Below are 16,618 nucleotides of genomic sequence, written 5' to 3'. Positions count from 1 at the left end.
GTTTCTAGTTTGTTTGTTGCCTGGAGGGTTCCTACTGGATGGGTCTCTTGTGTTGTTGATTCTCTTGAGATCATTCCTCTCATCTTCGTCTTTATGGCGTTTTATGGTGTCTTATGACTCTGAGACAATTCTCTTTGCAGTTCCGAGTCATGTAGCATTGTCGGGCAGGGATATGAAAATGATAAATTTGATTTTTATGAGTGATTTGTCTTACTTTTTCTGTCCCACCCTGTTATCCTCTAACTGAATATTGGGGTTAAATGTGTAGGGTCCAGTGTCAGTATTTAACCTTTTTCATTAAATAAATTAAATATTAGAAAAAGCAAAGAAAAAAACAAGCTCTAACGTTAGCCTTTTGTATACGTCTTTTACCTGAACATTGCAGTTGATACTTTTCCGTTTATAAATCCAAAAGTACAGCAACACTTCATCCAATTGGTAAGATGGCCGAGTTGGTCTAAGGCGCACGGTTCAGGTCCACCTGATCCCGATGGTACACAACTGTCTCCGTGTCTCGAAAGGGGCGTGGGTTCAAATCCCACTCTTATCATAAATTTTTGTTTTTTGTTGGTACTTCTATCTATAGTAGAACCATAGGATTGGTGGTGGGCTATGATGGTTGTTGATGTTTGTTAGTTGGTACAAGTGAGGTATGTAGTGAAGTATATCATCGGGTGTAGCCCAATAAACCTCCTATATATATCAATGAAATCAATAATTAGCCAAATTCCAGGACTCGTATTGTTGGCTCAGTTGTAGGCAATTTAGGAGTGATTCGTGTATAGTAGAATAATGTGCTTGTGCTGCAGTTGCATAGTATATATGCAATAAGCATGAGCAAGAAATAAATCAATATCTATTCTCAGCCTCGGTCATTTGGGAAGTAGGAGAACTATTCTACATGAGAGAGGATTACGAGAAACTGGATGTTCATAGTGTGCTGAGCGAATATATATATATATCGAAACCGGACCTTCACTTAAATATGTAGAGTAACAGGGTTGAAATTGAGGCATTTTAACTGCAAAAGTGGAAGAGCAGGGAAATAACGAATTGGCTTCGATACATAGAGCATGCAAGTAATGATGGATCCTTGCCATGGTGTTATACTTCACACCGGATCATGACTATCACGAGCCAAGGAAATCCATAAGTCTACTGAAGAAAATAGGAACAGGATAAGGTACAATTGTATTACAGTCAACTACACCCTTAAAAAGAACAAAGGAGATATCGGCAATGAATCTAGGCACAAGTGGTCACATCAAATCCAAAATGAAGGGAACAGACTCTTCCCTCTCTACGGTGTAATGTATACAGGGATTTTAAACGGTCAGACCGAGGTCCTCGGCGAAGGGGAGCTGGTGGATATCACCCACGCTGACGAGGGTGGCCTTGCCAGTCAGGAAGGTGTTGGCGACCTACGGGGTAATTGTTAGCATCATGACATCAACAATGCGGAATGCGGAGAGAAGAAATAACATACCTCCTTAACCTGCTGCTCGGAGACCTTCTCGAGAGCCTGAGCAATCTCGTTGATCTGGTAGGGCTTGTTGCCGTGGACAAGGCCGGAGCCGGTAGCCTCAAGACCGGTCTCGAGGGTCTGGACGGACTCCAGAGCGCGGAACTTGGCAAGGGCAATGGCCTTCTTGATGTCCTCGGCGGCGACCTCACCGGCGGCGGCCTTCTTGAGGGCGTCGACGACGTTCTTGCTGGCGGCACCGACCTGGTCGGCCTGGCCGGACAGGGTGACGGTGAAAAGACCGGCATCGGAGTAGGCGTTGTTCTGGGTGGAAACGCGGAGTTGGCTGAAGCCCTTGGTGGCCTGGGACAGAAGGGAGAAGCCGGGGGTCCACTTGATAGTGGACTCGCCGCCCAGAAGAGCAGCGAGAACGGAAGCCTCGGCCTTGTAGCCTGCGGTGCCGAAAGCGCTGGAACCGGGGAAGGCGATCACAACGGCGTTGCCGATCTTAGAGGCAATGCGCTGCTCACCACCGTAGTACTTGGAGGCGACGGAAGGCAGAACGTTGTATTTGCTGGAGGCGTTGACGGTGGGGGTGTCCTTGAAGAACTGGCCAACCCACTTGGAGACCTCAGCGGAGTTGGGGCCGCTGGCGACAAGAGCGATGTTGGACTTGGAGTAGGCACTCTGAGCGAACTCGGCCAGGGCATCGCCGGAGACGTACTTCTCGTAGGGGGAAGACTGGGAGGGGGTAATGGAGGCGCCCAGACCGCGGTGGAAAGCAACACCGTGGGCGGCATCGACAGCAACGGTCTCCGGGTTGGAGTGGACGGCCTGCTGCTTGTACTTGAGGAGCTTGCTGACAACCTCGTTCAATTCGTGGTCTGATATCATCCGAGGGCGGCCCGAGTCAGCAAAGGATGCTCATATAATTGCGCTCCACCAACCACCATTCATCAAAAAGGGATGGACTCACCTGCGAACTTGGTCTGGGTAGCAACCTCGGCAAGCAACTCTGTGAAGTAGGGGAGATCCTTGGAGAGGAACTTGGTGCGGAGGACGATGTTTTCGCGCGAGTGTGTCGACGAGATTTCACCGCCCAGCAGCTCAGTCTCCCGGGTGATCCGCAATGCAGACCGCTTGAGGGTAGTCTGTTGAGGAATTGAATGATTAGTATCATCAAATATACCTGAGATGAATCAATTGATGCCACGGGACCAACCTTGAAAGCGAATCGGTCGAGAGCATCGGAGAAACCAGGGAAGGGCTGGTAACGGGAGCCAGCCTTTGCAACCAGAGCCAGGGTGCCAGTAGGGCCCTCAACTTCACGGTTGGCGACCTTCACGCCGGAAGCTTCGGAGACATCGTACTGGAAGGCCGGGTTGACAACGGAGGCCATGGACCGACGGCCGGCGGCGAACGCACGCGGCGCATTTCGGCTGAGGGAAGACCGCGACAGCATCGTCGCCTGTGCCGAAAAGATGTGAGAAGAGAAGAAGAGATATAAACCCGAATTGGGTTTGTAAAGAGGCGCAAATGAGGCGGGGAAGGAGGTGGGATGCGGAGAGAGCAAGAGGGAAGAGGCAGTTTGGGAGGTCACGAAAAGCTTCAAGATCCCGACTCGTCACTCCAGCCAATCAGCGGTCAAGTAATCAAAAGCGCGGACGGAACCGGAGTTACTTTTGTTGCGTGTGTATAGAAAGGAGTTATTCCATTGTCTTATATTCCTATATAGAATTATTGATAGTCTCCTAATTGAGTAGATTGGAATCATTGAGATACTTTCTATTCAAATTGACTTGAAACTCTTTTTTATTGTTCTCATTGTCTCTCTCCCTGAACACGTTTCTTCCGAATGAGGCATTTGGATCACCTGATTGATCATGTCACGTGAATATACCGATAAGCAAAAAAAGAACAAAAGAACGGAGGACCTGCATCTCATCGCGCATTGGATTTTTGGACTTGCAGATCTCTGCTAGCTTGGAAATCTTCATGAACATTCGGTGACCCTGAAGTGCCCCCTCTCGAGGTTTGGTGAATCCTTTAATATCTTTAGCCCACCATGATGTCCCAGGTATGCGACTGTCCCGCTAACCTCGAGAGAGCTCTACTTACTGATATGGACTTAGTGCTCTGCCGAGCTCTGTATGCTCTTGATCGAAGACAACTTTGGAGAGCTCTTTGCTGTGAGTCAACCTGTGCAGACCCTAGGGCTGTCATGCTTCACTTGCGACAGCGGGGGAAGGAACCGGACTAACTAGTCAACTTTTCGCAGCGCATCTTTACCGTCCTTCAACGTTACGAGAGACTGACTCTTCCTCGATTGAAATTCTATGCTCGCCTGACAGATCGCCAATTGCACCATGGCCTCTCCGCCATGATCCAGCACCACTTGATCTACCACTTCACTTCCCTCGATGACGGCAATACCTACTACGAAGCTAATCCGCAAGCCGCATACTCCCTCGTACGATCTGGCAAGATTCTCCAGCTCGTGGAAAGTCGACTAGGGGAATACGCTGCCCAGGTGTTGGAAGCGATCATGATGCTCGGTCACTCTTCCATCGCCCACCTCGAGACACTTCCCGAACTTAAATCCAAGAGGCAGCGCATTCCGAATGGAGCCAGCCACGATGAAGTTAAGCTTGAACAAGACGTGGAAAATGAAGAGGATCCCGCGGTTCCTAACGGCGATCATGTTGTAAGCGAGAAACCGGTGCGCCTTCACCCCACCTTGAAGAGTCTTGCCTCCCACGGATACATTCATCGCCTTCGAGAGGCACACTTCCAAAGTCCAAATGACAACTGGCTAGATGCTTCCCGGATCATCGCATCAAGGCCAGATGTTAAATTGATGAAGGGCAAACAGCAAGCGGCGGAGATTGAGGAGAAGGCGAAGGATATGGTTAAGGAAAGAACTGAAGGAGACCTGACCCGGGGCCTAATATACAACGGTGTCCCTCAAGGTGCCAAAAGAAAACGCGATCACGGCAACTCGGAGTCTAATAAGCAGGCGCCGAATGGCACCAACGGTGTCAACGGGGACCATGTAGAGGATGAGGAAGAGGATAATGATTGGTCCGAAGATGAAGATGGCGTTGATTCAATCCCAATGGATGTAAGCTCATTTCGTCCTTCTTTACCGCGGCCTCGAAACAACCACTAACATTTATCACAGTCTAACCTTATCGTTCGGGTGAACTACGAGAAACTCGACGTGGCGCTTCGAAACACGCGGTTCCTTGAGCTTGCTGAGCAAGACGCACCTTCCGCCTCAGTCGAGATTTACGAGTGTTTGCTTCGGCGCATTGAATACCAAACAGCGCGCTGCCGAGACTCTTATGAGATCCCCCGCGAAGGAGAAGAAGGCGAACAATACTCTGCTCCAATCCAACTGAGCTCAATTGTCGAAGACGTTGATCCACATCTGGATCTTACAGGATGCATTGGCCCGATGGAGCCCTCGACGGTGGTAAACAAACGCGGCAAGCGACCTTTGGATGACGATACAAATGGCATGAATGGCGATGAACATGAAGACGAACCGAGCGAGCAGAACCGCGCCTACCAGATTGACCAGCACCTTGGTATTCTCTCACAACCTCCCTTGAACCTTACCACAAAACATGTCATCTCTGGTCTCCCTACGTGGCGAGTTGCATTCCGAGGCCTGTCCCGCAAGCTCCGTCATTTAGAATTGGAGCGCATGATTGAATCACGATACGGAGATGTGGCACTGCGGGTGGTCCGCGTTCTGCATTCCAAGGGCAAGCTGGACGAGAAACGACTCCAGGAAATCAGTCTTTTGCCCTTCAAAGATCTGCGCCAGACGCTTGCTAGCATGCAAACCGGAGGCTTTGTAGACTTGCAGGAAGTGCCCCGTGACGCGCAGCGTCAGCCTTCCAAGACGATCTACCTGTGGTATTATGATCCAGATCGCGTGTGCAGCAGCATTATGGAGGATACATACAAAGCCATGTCACGATGCCTACAACGCGTCAAATTTGAACGCACGCGCGAGAGAGATTTCCTCGAGAAGACGGAACGAACGGACGTCAAGGGCCACGAGGAAGAATTCCTCTCGGAGGCGGAATTAGAACATCTTCGCAACTGGAAGGCCAAAGAAGCCTTGCTGCTGGCGGAGGTATCTCGATTAGATGACATGGTTGCTGTCTTCCGTGATTATTGATTTGCTATGTTCATATCATGGAGGCTGGGAAGTAATTGGGGTTGCATAAATCTGTACAGGCGCATGAGCGACGAATTGATACAAATGACACCTACATGCTCGTTATACGAGTTTATTCTTTAGAAATATGTTGGACCTGATACGTAGTAATGTTTGTTCCTTTTATGGTTGTAGATGCTCCTCGAGTTTCTGGAGGGTCTCTGGGGGGTTATTTAGCTACCTTGGTCATGGAGTTCAGGTGTGAGGACACAGCATAAACCTAGCCCTTGCGTCTTACACAGCCACAACATGAATGAATCCATATCCCAGATGCGAGAAACAGAGTGTCTTCGTCTTTATTTCTATATAATGCTCAGTAGAGGATTAAAGCATTAAGCTGGAATTTCCATTCATCATTAATAAATTGATATAGACAAATAGAATCAAATCAAAAACACAGATTTTATAACTAGTTATGTTAACTAACTAATTATAACTAAGATGTATAACTCAAGTTCCACCGTGATCGGCAGCCTGGCGTCATAAGGCTTTCACATGCATGATTTAGCCAAGAATACATTCTACATACTAGTCTACTAGTATTACTCCACAGTTTACTACTAGTATAGGCAGAAAGGGATATAAATAACGACAAGGGTAGTGTTTAGGCAGTAGTTTAAGGACAAAGAGGTTAAACAGTATATAAATTGAAAACAAACAACCTTAGAATACAGTAATACCTAGTCAAAGAAATAAGGAGAAGATCTATTCCAAGGTAGTAAATACACCCCTACGTCAGCCCTATAAGCCAAGTCTGCCAATATTTATGACGCTCGCGCGACGCCGGTGGCTGCCCGACCTTGTTTTTTTTCTTTTTCTGACAATCATACAGATAAATCTACGAACTTTCCATTAATATTCACACCTTCATATTCACATTTTATCTATATTCCACATCTACATCCATCGAAGATGACTTTCCCATGGATATACCCCGTCCGAGCCGTGCAAGCCCTATTTGGCGTGATCGTGATAGGCTTGACAGGATATGGTCCGTCCAGAACCAACTTTCGAATTTTTCTTTTTTAAAAAAAAATACTAATAAGTCTCCAGCGGTGTCAACATACTACAATGAATGGTCATACTCCGATACTGTCAACTTCCTCCTATTCCTTGGTTGCTGGACTGCCTTTGTAGCAGTGCCCTACCTTGCCATTTCACCAATATGGTTCCCTCGTCTTGCACACCACTATGCGATTCCTGCCGTTGAAGTGATCACCATGATCTTCTGGTTTGCCGGGTTTATCGCTATGGGGGCGACGTTGCCTCCGCCGAAGTGGTGTCATGGGAGTGTATGCAGCTCGCTCCAGGCAGCAACGGTGTTTGGGGCTTTTGAATGGTGAGAATCCGTGTCTTTTGGGTTTTTTGGTCTTATGACAGCATGTATGAACAGAGAGCTAACCTGTGATCTGTGTGGTGTATAGGGTGTTTTTTGCAGTCACTAGCTATTTCGGTATTGTCGATCTTATGCACCACCGTCGCGGTGGAGAAGCGAAGCCACATTCGAATGTGAATATCGGGGTCTGAAGTGTTCCTTTTCATAATCTCCTCGAGAGCATTTGAGACCATTGGATTGGATATTTGTTGATGTTTGGGATGTTATCATACTATGTAGTTCGGGATGGTGTTTGGATGCGATACCCTTTGATAGCGACCTCATGAAGTTCTTGTTTTTGTAGGCCTATTCTCCTTGAAATCGGATTTAAATGTTCAAACAAGACCAAAGATTAAAGATCTAATGTCATTCTTATGACTAGCTCGCTCCAAGGTTACTTACTCTCTGCTGGTACATAGAATGATACACACGAGCAGTGAACTACATATGTAACTTGAAATGCATGGTGATTTTGCAGCCGTCGTCGTACTTTTGCCGAATCAGGATATAATCAAACTAGGAGTTTTGCGGGATTTACTATAGAAAACTCAAATAGAGTTGTTATAAGTTGTTACAAGTTTTGGGGGAATTGGCGAGTATCATTCTATGACTACTATCTAAATAACTAAATTTTAACACCAATCTACTAGACCTTTGAAGGTGTATAAAGACGGGATGCTGTTGAGATCTTGTATCTAGGCCCATATCAATTTGCATTCTTCGTCATTAAACCCTCACATACCATTCTCAGTATATCGTCAGCATAGCAGTCCAATCAGCCCCATTTTCCAACAGCAACTGTTGTACATCAGGTGAAGCATATTTCCAAGCAAAGTAAAGTGGAGTTTGCCTCTTCCCATCCATAGCATTCACATCCGCGCCACGTCGAACAAGACACCTCACGATATCTTCTGCAGTGCCGTTACCATATCCCTTGCGCTGGCAATACGCTGCGACATGTGGTGGACTAGATCCCGGTGGGCACTGAACAACTGGTGGACTCGGGCTAAAGCCGCACCTCATATGTGGTCGGGATATAGGGGTAGGTATTCCATAGCAGCGAACGGCGCGGTGCAAAATAGTGCATCCCTCGGAATCCCTGAGGCTGAGATCAAATCCGCGGTCAATAAACAGCTCCAGTCTACCGCAGAATTTAGACTCCACAGCGCGCAGTAGGGATTCGAAATTCACCTCAGCTCCATATTCTAGAAGCAGGCGGACTGTCTGGAGAGTGCATTGCCTTATAGCCGGATAGAACACGCTCTGGTGAAAGGTTGCTCCACGCTTTAGAAGCAAATGGAGTGTTTCGATGGTTCCATTGTCAATTGCTTGACGTAGCAATCTCCCTTGGTCATCATCAACCAAGGCAATGCTCGCTCCATTATCGAGAAGGACCTCCAGCATGGACACATAGTTTGGTGTTCTGCGCACAGCCCAAAACAATGAATATACTCCGTTAATTTCGGCGTTTATATCGACACCGAATTCGATGAGCAGCTCCAGCATCGACATTTGACCAGAAGCCACTGCACAGTTGATCAACCCTCCAAATAACATGTTGGGACCCTCTGTCTTAGCCCCCCGCTCAAGAAGTAGCTTCAGGGTACTCTCATGACCCCCAAGAAGAGCTTGGACCGCAGGAGTATATGATTGAGTCAGGGGTTGTTCCCCCTCGTGGTCATTTAAGCGAGCCTCGTGATCCAGGAGCAGGCTCACTACTGCATCATGTCCAGCGCTCGCGGCCATGCTTAGGGGAGTTTTCCCTTCGGACATAGGCCTAGATGAAATCCTAAGTGGTATACTATGTAAACGCTCAGGTGAAAGGTGGTAATACCCTCTACCACTATGACCAAGGTTGCAGGGTCTACGATATTGCTACAAGACGGATAATTCTCTACATCTGAAAAACAAGCACAATGCAGAACCGATATCAATGCTGCTAGAAGTATGATGATGATACACAAAGCGCGGCGAAGACACGCAACGAACATGGACACGTATCTCACATAAATAGAAACAACAGATCCGACTCAGCTAGCCAGAAAGACTAGGATAAACAACCCCCTCGCACAGAAAAAGCCAATGCACAACTTTAGCGCTTGCCCTTCTTGCGGGGAGCGACAACCTTGAATGCAGAGCTGGCAGCCTCTTCCTCACGCTGAGCAGCAGCCGCGACGGTAGCAGCAGAGCCCTTCTTGGCAACCTCGCTCCAGCCACCGCCGTTCTTCTGCTCACCGAAAGCACTGGGTGAGACAGGGTCAACAATGCCCTTATCGGCAAGCTTGCGACGGCGGATGAATTCCTCCGAGAAGCGACGGCCATCCAGAGTCTGGGAGTTGGCGTAGACGGAGTCGGAGATGATCTCAGCCTCGGCGGGCAGGAAGAGCAATTGCTGGACGAAGTCGTCGACTAGTAATGATACGTTAGTATGGAGAACACAGTGTGGGTTGAATAAAGAGAACGAAACTCACCATTGATGCTGCTGTTCAACCCCTTGCTCAAAGCCAGAGTAGCCCACTTGGTGAACTCCTCAACGGCCTGGTTGGGGTTGGACTGAGGTGTGCTGCCGCTTGTCACAGCACGGGTAGTGGTCACAGGGCGGGGCTTAGTGATAAGAGGCGAAATTGGGACGGTTCCGCTGCTTGTGCGGGGTCCAAGGGGCGGCGCAGTGGGAACAACACCCTTAACCTTGCCACTTGCACCGACGGTGGTCCAGGCACTGGAGCCCTGGCCAGCGGGGGCGACGGGAGTAGGGCCCTTGCTAGCAAGATCGGCATAACGCTTTCCAACAGAGGAAGGAACGGGAGGGCTGGGGGTCGCAGCCACGGCGGCGGCGGCGGCAGCAGCAGCCGCGCGGTTCTTCCGGGCCTCCTCCTCCTTCTGAATCTGAGCCAAAGTCTTCTTAGCGGTAGTGGCGGTTGGTGCGGGCTGGGTCTTGGTGGCCCAAGGGGAGCCGGTCGAGGCAGGAGTGGCCGGAGATCCAGCGCTAGCCCAGTTGGCCGACGAGGGAAGGCCAGGAGCTGCCTGTGCCTGCGCTTGGCTGAGACGCTCTTGCTCCGCAAGGAATTGGGCACGGCGTGCCGCAGCGGCGACTTCCTCGCGTTGGGCGGCAGTACGAGCCTCGGCTTCCTGGATCTCCTTCAGAGAGGGACCCTTGGGCAAGTCATTTGCCTCCTTGGCCCATGGTGCGACAGAGGTAGGCGCAGCGTCAACGGGAGTCTGAGTCTGGGAGCGGGACCCAGTGGCCAGAGACTCGGCAACGTTTTGGCGGTTACGCTGGGCGGTAGGTGCAGGGAGAGGCGACGCGGAGGGTGGGGGAGGGAAAGGTTGGGGCATGGCGTGGTCAACCTTGTTTCCCCAGACCGATTCAGGAGGGCCATGGCTTTGGTCATGTTCCTGCTGCTGGCGCTGAGCAGAAGCAGCCTTGTGAACTTGCTGAGAAAGCGTAAGAGGCTCAGCACCGGTAACAGAGTCGGTCAACTGCTGAGCTGCCTCCTCCATCTCGGCCGCAACCTCTGCTTCGAGTTGCTGGGATGCAGCGGCAGGGTGGGTAGGCAGGCCTTCGGCGGTGCGCATTCCCATCTCGCCTTCCTGGGCCCGAAGGGCATGGAACTGGCGAAGACGCTCCTCGCGAGCGTGCTGATCAAATGGATCATCTTCATGGGCCTTGTCAAAGTCTTCCTGCTCTTGCTGAAGCTGAGCACGATCCTGAAGCATTTGAGAAACCTGCTGCGACTGCAAAAAGTTATCCGGCTGGCGGCCAGAGAACGAACCAGCACTGCCAAAGGCAAACGGATCCTGGCGGCTGACGTTCAGGCGATCAAGTAGAGCGGGGAGTTGATCCTGGCTACCGAAATCCGTTCCTAGCATTCCGGGTCCCACGTTCAAACCGCCCTGTCTCGGTGCAACACCATCAAAGAATCCGGGGACACCTTGGGACTGCTGCTGCAGGGGGGCCTGGATCGGGGATGGCTGGTAGCCAACCGGTGAAGTGATGCTTGAGAAGCTGGGCTGGCTTTGAAGACTGTGTGCACTAGACTGGTGCTGCAGCGGAGGGTTCATGGAGGATGAGGGAGCACCAGGAGGAGCCATCTGCTTCATGATTGCCTGCTGCTGAGCCAAGTGCTCCTTCTGTCGAGCCATCAGGTACTGTTCTTCCTGCTTGCGTCTTTCAAGCGCATTTTGCTGCTCGGCTGTCAAGGTAGTGCCGAAGCTTGGGAAACTACCCGGGAAGGGAGGCTGAGCAGACCCAGCGGTCGTGTTAGTCCACTGGGCAACGGTCGGTTCTGGGCCATGAGGAAGGCCGATCTGGGGCACAAGGAATGGCTCGCGTGAGTTCCCAATGCGTCTCACTAGCTGGGCCAACGGCTCAAATTCGGTGTCCTCAAGCTTCTTGATTTGCAAGTCTGGGCTGAAGAAGCCCGCCTTGAACCAATCATGCATCTCAAGCCCAGTCCACGGGCCCTGGATATTGCCTTGCGGATCCCGGTAGATCCAGCGCATCCTATCCGGCATGACCATGGTACGCTGCTGAGAAGCAGGGATGCCTGCGCCAGGGGTTTGACTGGAAGGAATATCATGACCAGCCAGGTTTGGAATAGACCCAACGGCCGAGACAGGTGTTTGCGAAGCAGGCGTTGAGCCAGGGTGGCTTGCCTGACCCGCCTTGTCGCCTTGCGAGGGGTCAAGTCCATCCAGGCCTACGGAGTCGGGCCTTCCTTGCTCATCCTGCATGGAAGAGAAGAGGGCACCGAGTTTGCTCGATCGGCCGATGCTTCCAGTGCCAGTCATACCGGTGTGGGGGCTAAATAAACCGCCTCCGCCGAGGGTTGACAAGCTAGGAGACTGAAGATCACCCATAGAGCCAAAGATGGGGTCACCGAAACCACCAACGAATGCAGAACGCTCACGAGTGGGGGTCCCGACGGCAGCACCAGATGACCAAGTCGAAGCTCCACCCAGGGAAGACAGACCACCGAGACCACCGAGACCAGAGAAAGTGCGGTTGGCATTGACGCTGGAATTCTGGCTGCGGTCCACAGTGGGGAGGTCGATCCCTGAGCCAACCCGTCTCATCGAGCCGAAGGGGTTGGAGGGATCCCGAAGTCCACTGATTCCGGGATGCTGGGCGGGCTGGATATCCGATCCGTCAGTGTCGACATCTTCGGGTTCCGCACGTTCGCCATGACGGTCACCATGCGGGCTCTGGTAAGGATTAGTGTTGGTTGGACTATTTGGCTCGTGGCCCTGGAGCAGGCTGGGAGTTGGGTTCCGCGAGTTCTCCTGGCTTTGCATCAACTCCCGGAATCCAGGAATGCTCGAGGTCATGCCGAATGCGCCAAACCCAAGATCAGATTGAGCAGGACCTTCAACATCCTGAGACCCGCCAAGAGCAGCGCTGCCACTGCGAGGCTCGTCAAACGGATTAGTTTCGCTTCGGTTGACACGAGTCTTGACGGCATCTCCCCAGGGCGACTGCGAACGCCCATCACTGTCGTTTTCAGCAAGACGTTCAAGGTTGCCCATAGGCTTTTCCTTGGCAGAGCCGGCAATATCTTCGGAGCTATCCTTGGACAGCAAGCCCTTGAATCTGCTCTCCCCGCGGAGACTTCCGTAACCTGGTTTCTTTTCAGCCGTAGGAGTACCAGAGGCGGAGCCGGAACCAAGAGAGAAAGCCCCAAAGGCACCCATCGGGGAGAAATTGGCATTATGCGAAGCCGAACCCCAGGGGGAGTTCGGTCCGCTAACGCCCGTGTTGATGGGATTGGTGGAGCTGCGTTTCAGAGATCCAAAGGGAGAGGCAGGATCCTCCCTGCTATCCTTGGCCTTCTCCTCCACCTTGGGGTTGGGTTCTCGGAAATCAGTTTTGCGACGCAACAGGGCCGGTGGAGGAGTAGCAGTATTAGCCTCGTCGCGGAAAAATCGGGAGTTGGAACCGGTAGGAGACATGGGGTTGCCAATCGATTCTCCCGTTTCCCGGCGTCGGGGACCCGGGCGACCGGCGGTAGGGGAGGAGGTGGTGTAGTTATTGATATGGCCCTGAGGATAGGAGATCGAAGACTTGCGACCTCCAGTTCCCGGGATGACGTTTTCCTTCGCAGCATTTGTAGGGGGTGGCTTCAGAGGGGAGTTGACTGAAGCGGCGAACATCTATTAAGCTGTGTTTTAGTAAGAGCACTCAAGTCAGACCCAAAAGCACACAACACGAACCTCTCTCTCGTCCTCCGTCATACCCGTGATTCCGAGGGGTTCAACCTGGCCACCGTGATCCCAGCAAACCTCGGGCCCCGCAGAGTTGTTCTTGTGGTCGTCCCGCTTCCCCCATGCTCCATTAACGGGAGCTGACACAGTGTGGGGGTCCCAGTCGGCCACGAAGTATTCCTCCACGTTCTTACTCAAGGTACCCTCCTCCCGCTGCGATTTATACAGCTCTAGAAGTTGATCCTTGGAGTACCGGGCGTCCCCATTCCGTGCAATGCTAGAAGAATTTGAGCTCAGGTGTGGAGGGATGTACGCGCCGCCGGCCGTGAGTGTCGAAGCAGATGCAGCCTGGCTACTATCCCGGTGGTGAGAAGGGGTGGTAGCAACAGAAGGACGGCGGAAGGTCTGCGTAGCTCCGTTCATGCGGTTTCGAGACCTAGTGGGCATTGAAGGTTAGCATCGGATATCTCGAGCTCAAAACATTGACGGCCAGAGCAGCTTGGAATGATATTGGAGCGAGTCTGCTAAACAACAGCTAATGAAAGGGTTTTGAGGGAAGGTGAAACGGTGTCTGCATACCATTCTCCGCTAGTCGAACCGTCCCCCCTCCGACTGGGGTCCTGGGTGTTGCCAGCAGCGGCCGAAGCGAAACTCGATGGAAGTGGTGTAGGCATTGTGGTAAAAGAGGCTTGTATGGTCGGATGTTGATCCCCCACGTAAAAAACGATTCTGAGATAGTGATCGCGAAACCTGTGGCGGGCTTGCAAGAGAATGTGTGATGCGAACGGATGAGTTGCAAGACACGAGATTGGAAAATTGGTGTAGAGTTGGAGGATGACAGCTAGGAGCTAGTCAATCGAAGAAGCGGAGAGTTGTAAGAGAGGTAATGCAGATATGCGAGCGCCAGACTAACAAGGTCGAGAAAGAGAGAGATCGAGTTTCGATTTCGCTTGGGAAGTTTCCTGGAGCAAAAATGATTAAGCGGTGGCCGTGGCAATACACGTACCTTGTGGTAAATACCAGGTATGGGTTTGCTAGTAATCGCGTGATTTGCCGTTTAAAAGTGGTGAGTTCAGTGTATTGATGAAACCACAATTACATACCGCCAAGAAATAGGTATCTGATACACGCACAACACTGTGTCCCCATACTCTGCCCAATGTACCTTGTACCTTGTTTTGCACCATTGCGCCCAATCCTGTGCAGCAAAGAAAAAGAGACATTGTATCAAAGGATGGTAATCATGTCTCTAAAGAATCAAAATGAATTTTGAGCCTGGTTTCTACTTTTTCCCTACCCCAAAAGGACTATAGATAGCAAGAACGTATGCAGTTAGGTGGCTTGACGCAAACAGAGAGATGTGGAAATAACAGAATAGACGTGTATTCCACACAATAACCACGCTCCTCTTTTGATTGGGAGTTTTGCCTTTCAAACGGTTGACAGTTACATATGTAGGGATTTAGTCCTTTGTCTAAAAGAATACAAAGGAGAGCATCTAGACGTGCCACAAATGCAATAGAGGGGGGTTGAATGCATCCAATATCATCCCTTTCTCCCCAACCTCTGTAATGCTGGGCAAACATGACCTGTCTTGAAAAAGTCTCAACGGTCTTATTATCTCTTTAGATTCGGGCTGGCATCCAGTTGGATTAAGAATTCCATTATCTGTTGTGCCTGTCAATAGGGCTAGCTCATTGTGTTTCCCTTTGTATATCTCTACTACCCCTGTCTGTCCTTTGATGCTTCATTCTTCACCAGACAATACTTTCTGGGATTTGCTCACTTTTGCTCGCTCTGGGAGTAACACAGAGACGCAAAACGATACAATGAATGTCTTGGCCCAAATGGATATGATGGGCTCAGTCTTAGAGCTTCACAGATGTTATCAAGTCTCTATAAAATGGACATCCCCCTCTCCGGCAATTTCCTCTTCACAGTTCTTTGGCTCCAAGACAATCCAATCAGGTTTTTATGAACTATAAGCTTTCTTGCACAACAAAGATCATTTTCTCCCTCGTGTCTTCTGATATCCAACAGCTCATCGACTTTGATCAAAGATGATGTCGCGGTCCAGATTCACCGGCCGATTCAAACCCGACAAGACAGACTATGGCTGGTACTTCGCTGGCGAGCCAATGGACAAGAGACACTCTCGAAACGGGCGAATCAGGCTAGTTCGTTACGGACCTGAGATGGATCTTTGTGTCCACAGTCGATGCCCGTCGCCATCTCCCATTCCAGAAACAGCACCTTGCTCCTGCGGCAATAGATGCGAGGTTCACCCCAACGGGACACGCTGCCAATCTCCAGGTAACACCGACTCCTCTGGTTATGAAGCAGTCACAAGGTACTGCCCAACATGCCATGGTATTCGACGCGAGCCTGAATCCCCTCCGCAGGTGGAGAAACCAACCTGCACTTGCAACCATCGGTGTGAATGTCCATGTCACTTTCATGAAACACGCCCGATCACGCCAAACAGCAGTGAATATTCTAGCTCTGAATCAACCACAAAACGTTATGGTAGCCGTCAATCAACAAGACGCGAGCGTCGTTCTAACGACACACGTCCCACCACGCCAAACAGCAGTGATCTCTCAGACTACGGACCACTCAGAAGACGCCGCACCGGCCAGCGCACAACAAAGCGCGAACCAGAGCACCATATGCAGGTGGAGATATGCCAATGTGAGGCCCACGCACCTCCTCCCGGCCCACCTGCCATGCCAGGCCCGAGATACAACTCCGCTCGAGCATCGTTCACGACAGCACCACGCCCCGGTCCGGTAGTCCAACTCCACTACTGTCGCAAGGCGGAATATTGCGAAAGCCACCCGGAACTCTGCCGTGCTTCGATGCCGGTACCTTCGCCGGTGCCGAGATTGAATCCAACTCCGACTCGCGCTCCCCGGTCGAGTGAAAAGACCCGTCGCAGCCCGCGAGTCAGACCGGACCAGAAATGCACTTGCAGGGGGTCTGCTTCTCCTCGCAAGCAGGTGCCTCCTCCAAAGCCAGTGTCTTCATCCAAGTCTACATCTCCCAGGCCTGATGTCCCACATTGTATCTGTTTATTCATGGATGGGTATTACGGGGATGACTCCGGATATTATACTACTTATGACGATGACACTGCTACCGAGACCTCCACTCAGGCCATGCCAGGAGATGTGGATGAGACACGTTGTGTTTTTCATCACCGCTGTCGTCCGAGGTTTGAGCGTGGGCTTGGCTGGGTGTGCGGGAGGAAGTGAACAGACTTTGCCTTGGTTGATTGGTGGTTGTATTTGATTTCAATAAAGACTATTCATGCTGTTTTCTCTTTCTTCTTTCTCTCTTTTTCTGGTCT

General features: G+C 51.0%; 7 protein-coding genes across 7 annotated transcripts; 3 read left to right on the top strand and 4 right to left on the bottom strand.

Annotated features, from left to right (window-relative positions):
• Window positions 1–1,173: 1,173 nt before the first annotated feature.
• Window positions 1,174–3,104, bottom strand: N7455_010048 (ubiquinol--cytochrome-c reductase subunit 2). The gene is made up of 4 exons (XM_040957460.2): window positions 2,685–3,104; window positions 2,439–2,613; window positions 1,487–2,346; window positions 1,174–1,421 (listed from the first exon to the last, which is right to left on the bottom strand). Exons 1-4 carry the CDS (start codon window positions 2,922–2,924, stop codon window positions 1,326–1,328), a joined length of 1,371 nt encoding a protein of 456 aa, XP_040812103.1. The 5' UTR covers window positions 2,925–3,104; the 3' UTR covers window positions 1,174–1,325.
• A 423-nt stretch (window positions 3,105–3,527) lies between these two features.
• On the top strand, window positions 3,528–5,654 carry N7455_010047 (uncharacterized protein; the record flags this gene model as incomplete). The annotated part of the gene is made up of 4 exons (XM_040957504.2): window positions 3,528–3,539; window positions 3,595–3,651; window positions 3,741–4,583; window positions 4,644–5,654. 4 exons carry the CDS (start codon window positions 3,528–3,530, stop codon window positions 5,652–5,654), a joined length of 1,923 nt encoding a protein of 640 aa, XP_040812122.2.
• Window positions 5,655–6,382: 728 nt separating this feature from the next.
• On the top strand, window positions 6,383–7,220 carry N7455_010046 (MARVEL domain-containing protein; the record flags this gene model as incomplete). Its single annotated transcript, XM_040957424.2, has 4 exons — window positions 6,383–6,408; window positions 6,526–6,684; window positions 6,747–7,032; window positions 7,118–7,220. The coding sequence occupies exons 2-4, from the start codon at window positions 6,606–6,608 to the stop codon at window positions 7,218–7,220; spliced, it is 468 nt and encodes a 155-aa protein (XP_040812045.1). The 5' UTR covers window positions 6,383–6,408; window positions 6,526–6,605.
• A 595-nt stretch (window positions 7,221–7,815) lies between these two features.
• Window positions 7,816–8,841, bottom strand: N7455_010045 (ankyrin repeat domain-containing protein; the record flags this gene model as incomplete). The annotated part of the gene is made up of 1 exon (XM_040957380.2): window positions 7,816–8,841. One exon carries the CDS (start codon window positions 8,839–8,841, stop codon window positions 7,816–7,818), a length of 1,026 nt encoding a protein of 341 aa, XP_040812075.2.
• A 319-nt stretch (window positions 8,842–9,160) lies between these two features.
• N7455_010044 (GYF domain-containing protein) lies at window positions 9,161–13,943 on the bottom strand (the record flags this gene model as incomplete). The annotated part of the gene is made up of 4 exons (XM_040957526.2): window positions 9,161–9,477; window positions 9,540–13,218; window positions 13,279–13,705; window positions 13,849–13,943. 4 exons carry the CDS (start codon window positions 13,941–13,943, stop codon window positions 9,161–9,163), a joined length of 4,518 nt encoding a protein of 1,505 aa, XP_040812173.2.
• Window positions 13,944–14,110: 167 nt separating this feature from the next.
• On the bottom strand, window positions 14,111–14,301 carry N7455_010043 (uncharacterized protein; the record flags this gene model as incomplete). The annotated part of the gene is made up of 2 exons (XM_065606358.1): window positions 14,111–14,231; window positions 14,276–14,301. Coding segments are annotated over 2 exons (147 nt in total), but the record flags the coding sequence as incomplete, so codon positions are not given.
• Window positions 14,302–15,329: 1,028 nt separating this feature from the next.
• Window positions 15,330–16,523, top strand: N7455_010042 (uncharacterized protein; the record flags this gene model as incomplete). Its single annotated transcript, XM_040957470.2, has 1 exon — window positions 15,330–16,523. The coding sequence occupies one exon, from the start codon at window positions 15,330–15,332 to the stop codon at window positions 16,521–16,523; it is 1,194 nt and encodes a 397-aa protein (XP_040812107.2).
• Between the last annotated feature and the right edge of the window lie 95 nt (window positions 16,524–16,618).

This window comes from Penicillium solitum, assembly GCF_028829755.1.
Source record: "Penicillium solitum strain IBT 25940 chromosome Unknown utg000008l_segment0_segment0, whole genome shotgun sequence".
In the NCBI taxonomy this organism is placed as follows: domain Eukaryota; kingdom Fungi; phylum Ascomycota; class Eurotiomycetes; order Eurotiales; family Aspergillaceae; genus Penicillium; species Penicillium solitum.
Note: the sequence above shows the minus strand (reverse complement) of the source record. Positions and strands in the feature narration are given on the sequence as shown.

Bases quoted from the DNA above. Each gene is read 5' to 3' on its own strand.
- N7455_010048 (XM_040957460.2), bottom strand. From the start codon at position 2,924: ATGCTGTCGCGGTCTTCCCTCAGCCGAAATGCGCCGCGTGCGTTCGCC. The intron at 2,614-2,684 runs GTTGGTCCCGTG...ATTCCTCAACAG, and splicing joins TCGACCGATTCGCTTTCAAG to ACTACCCTCAAGCGGTCTGC. The intron at 1,422-1,486 runs GTATGTTATTTC...ATTACCCCGTAG, and splicing joins CCGAGCAGCAGGTTAAGGAG to GTCGCCAACACCTTCCTGAC.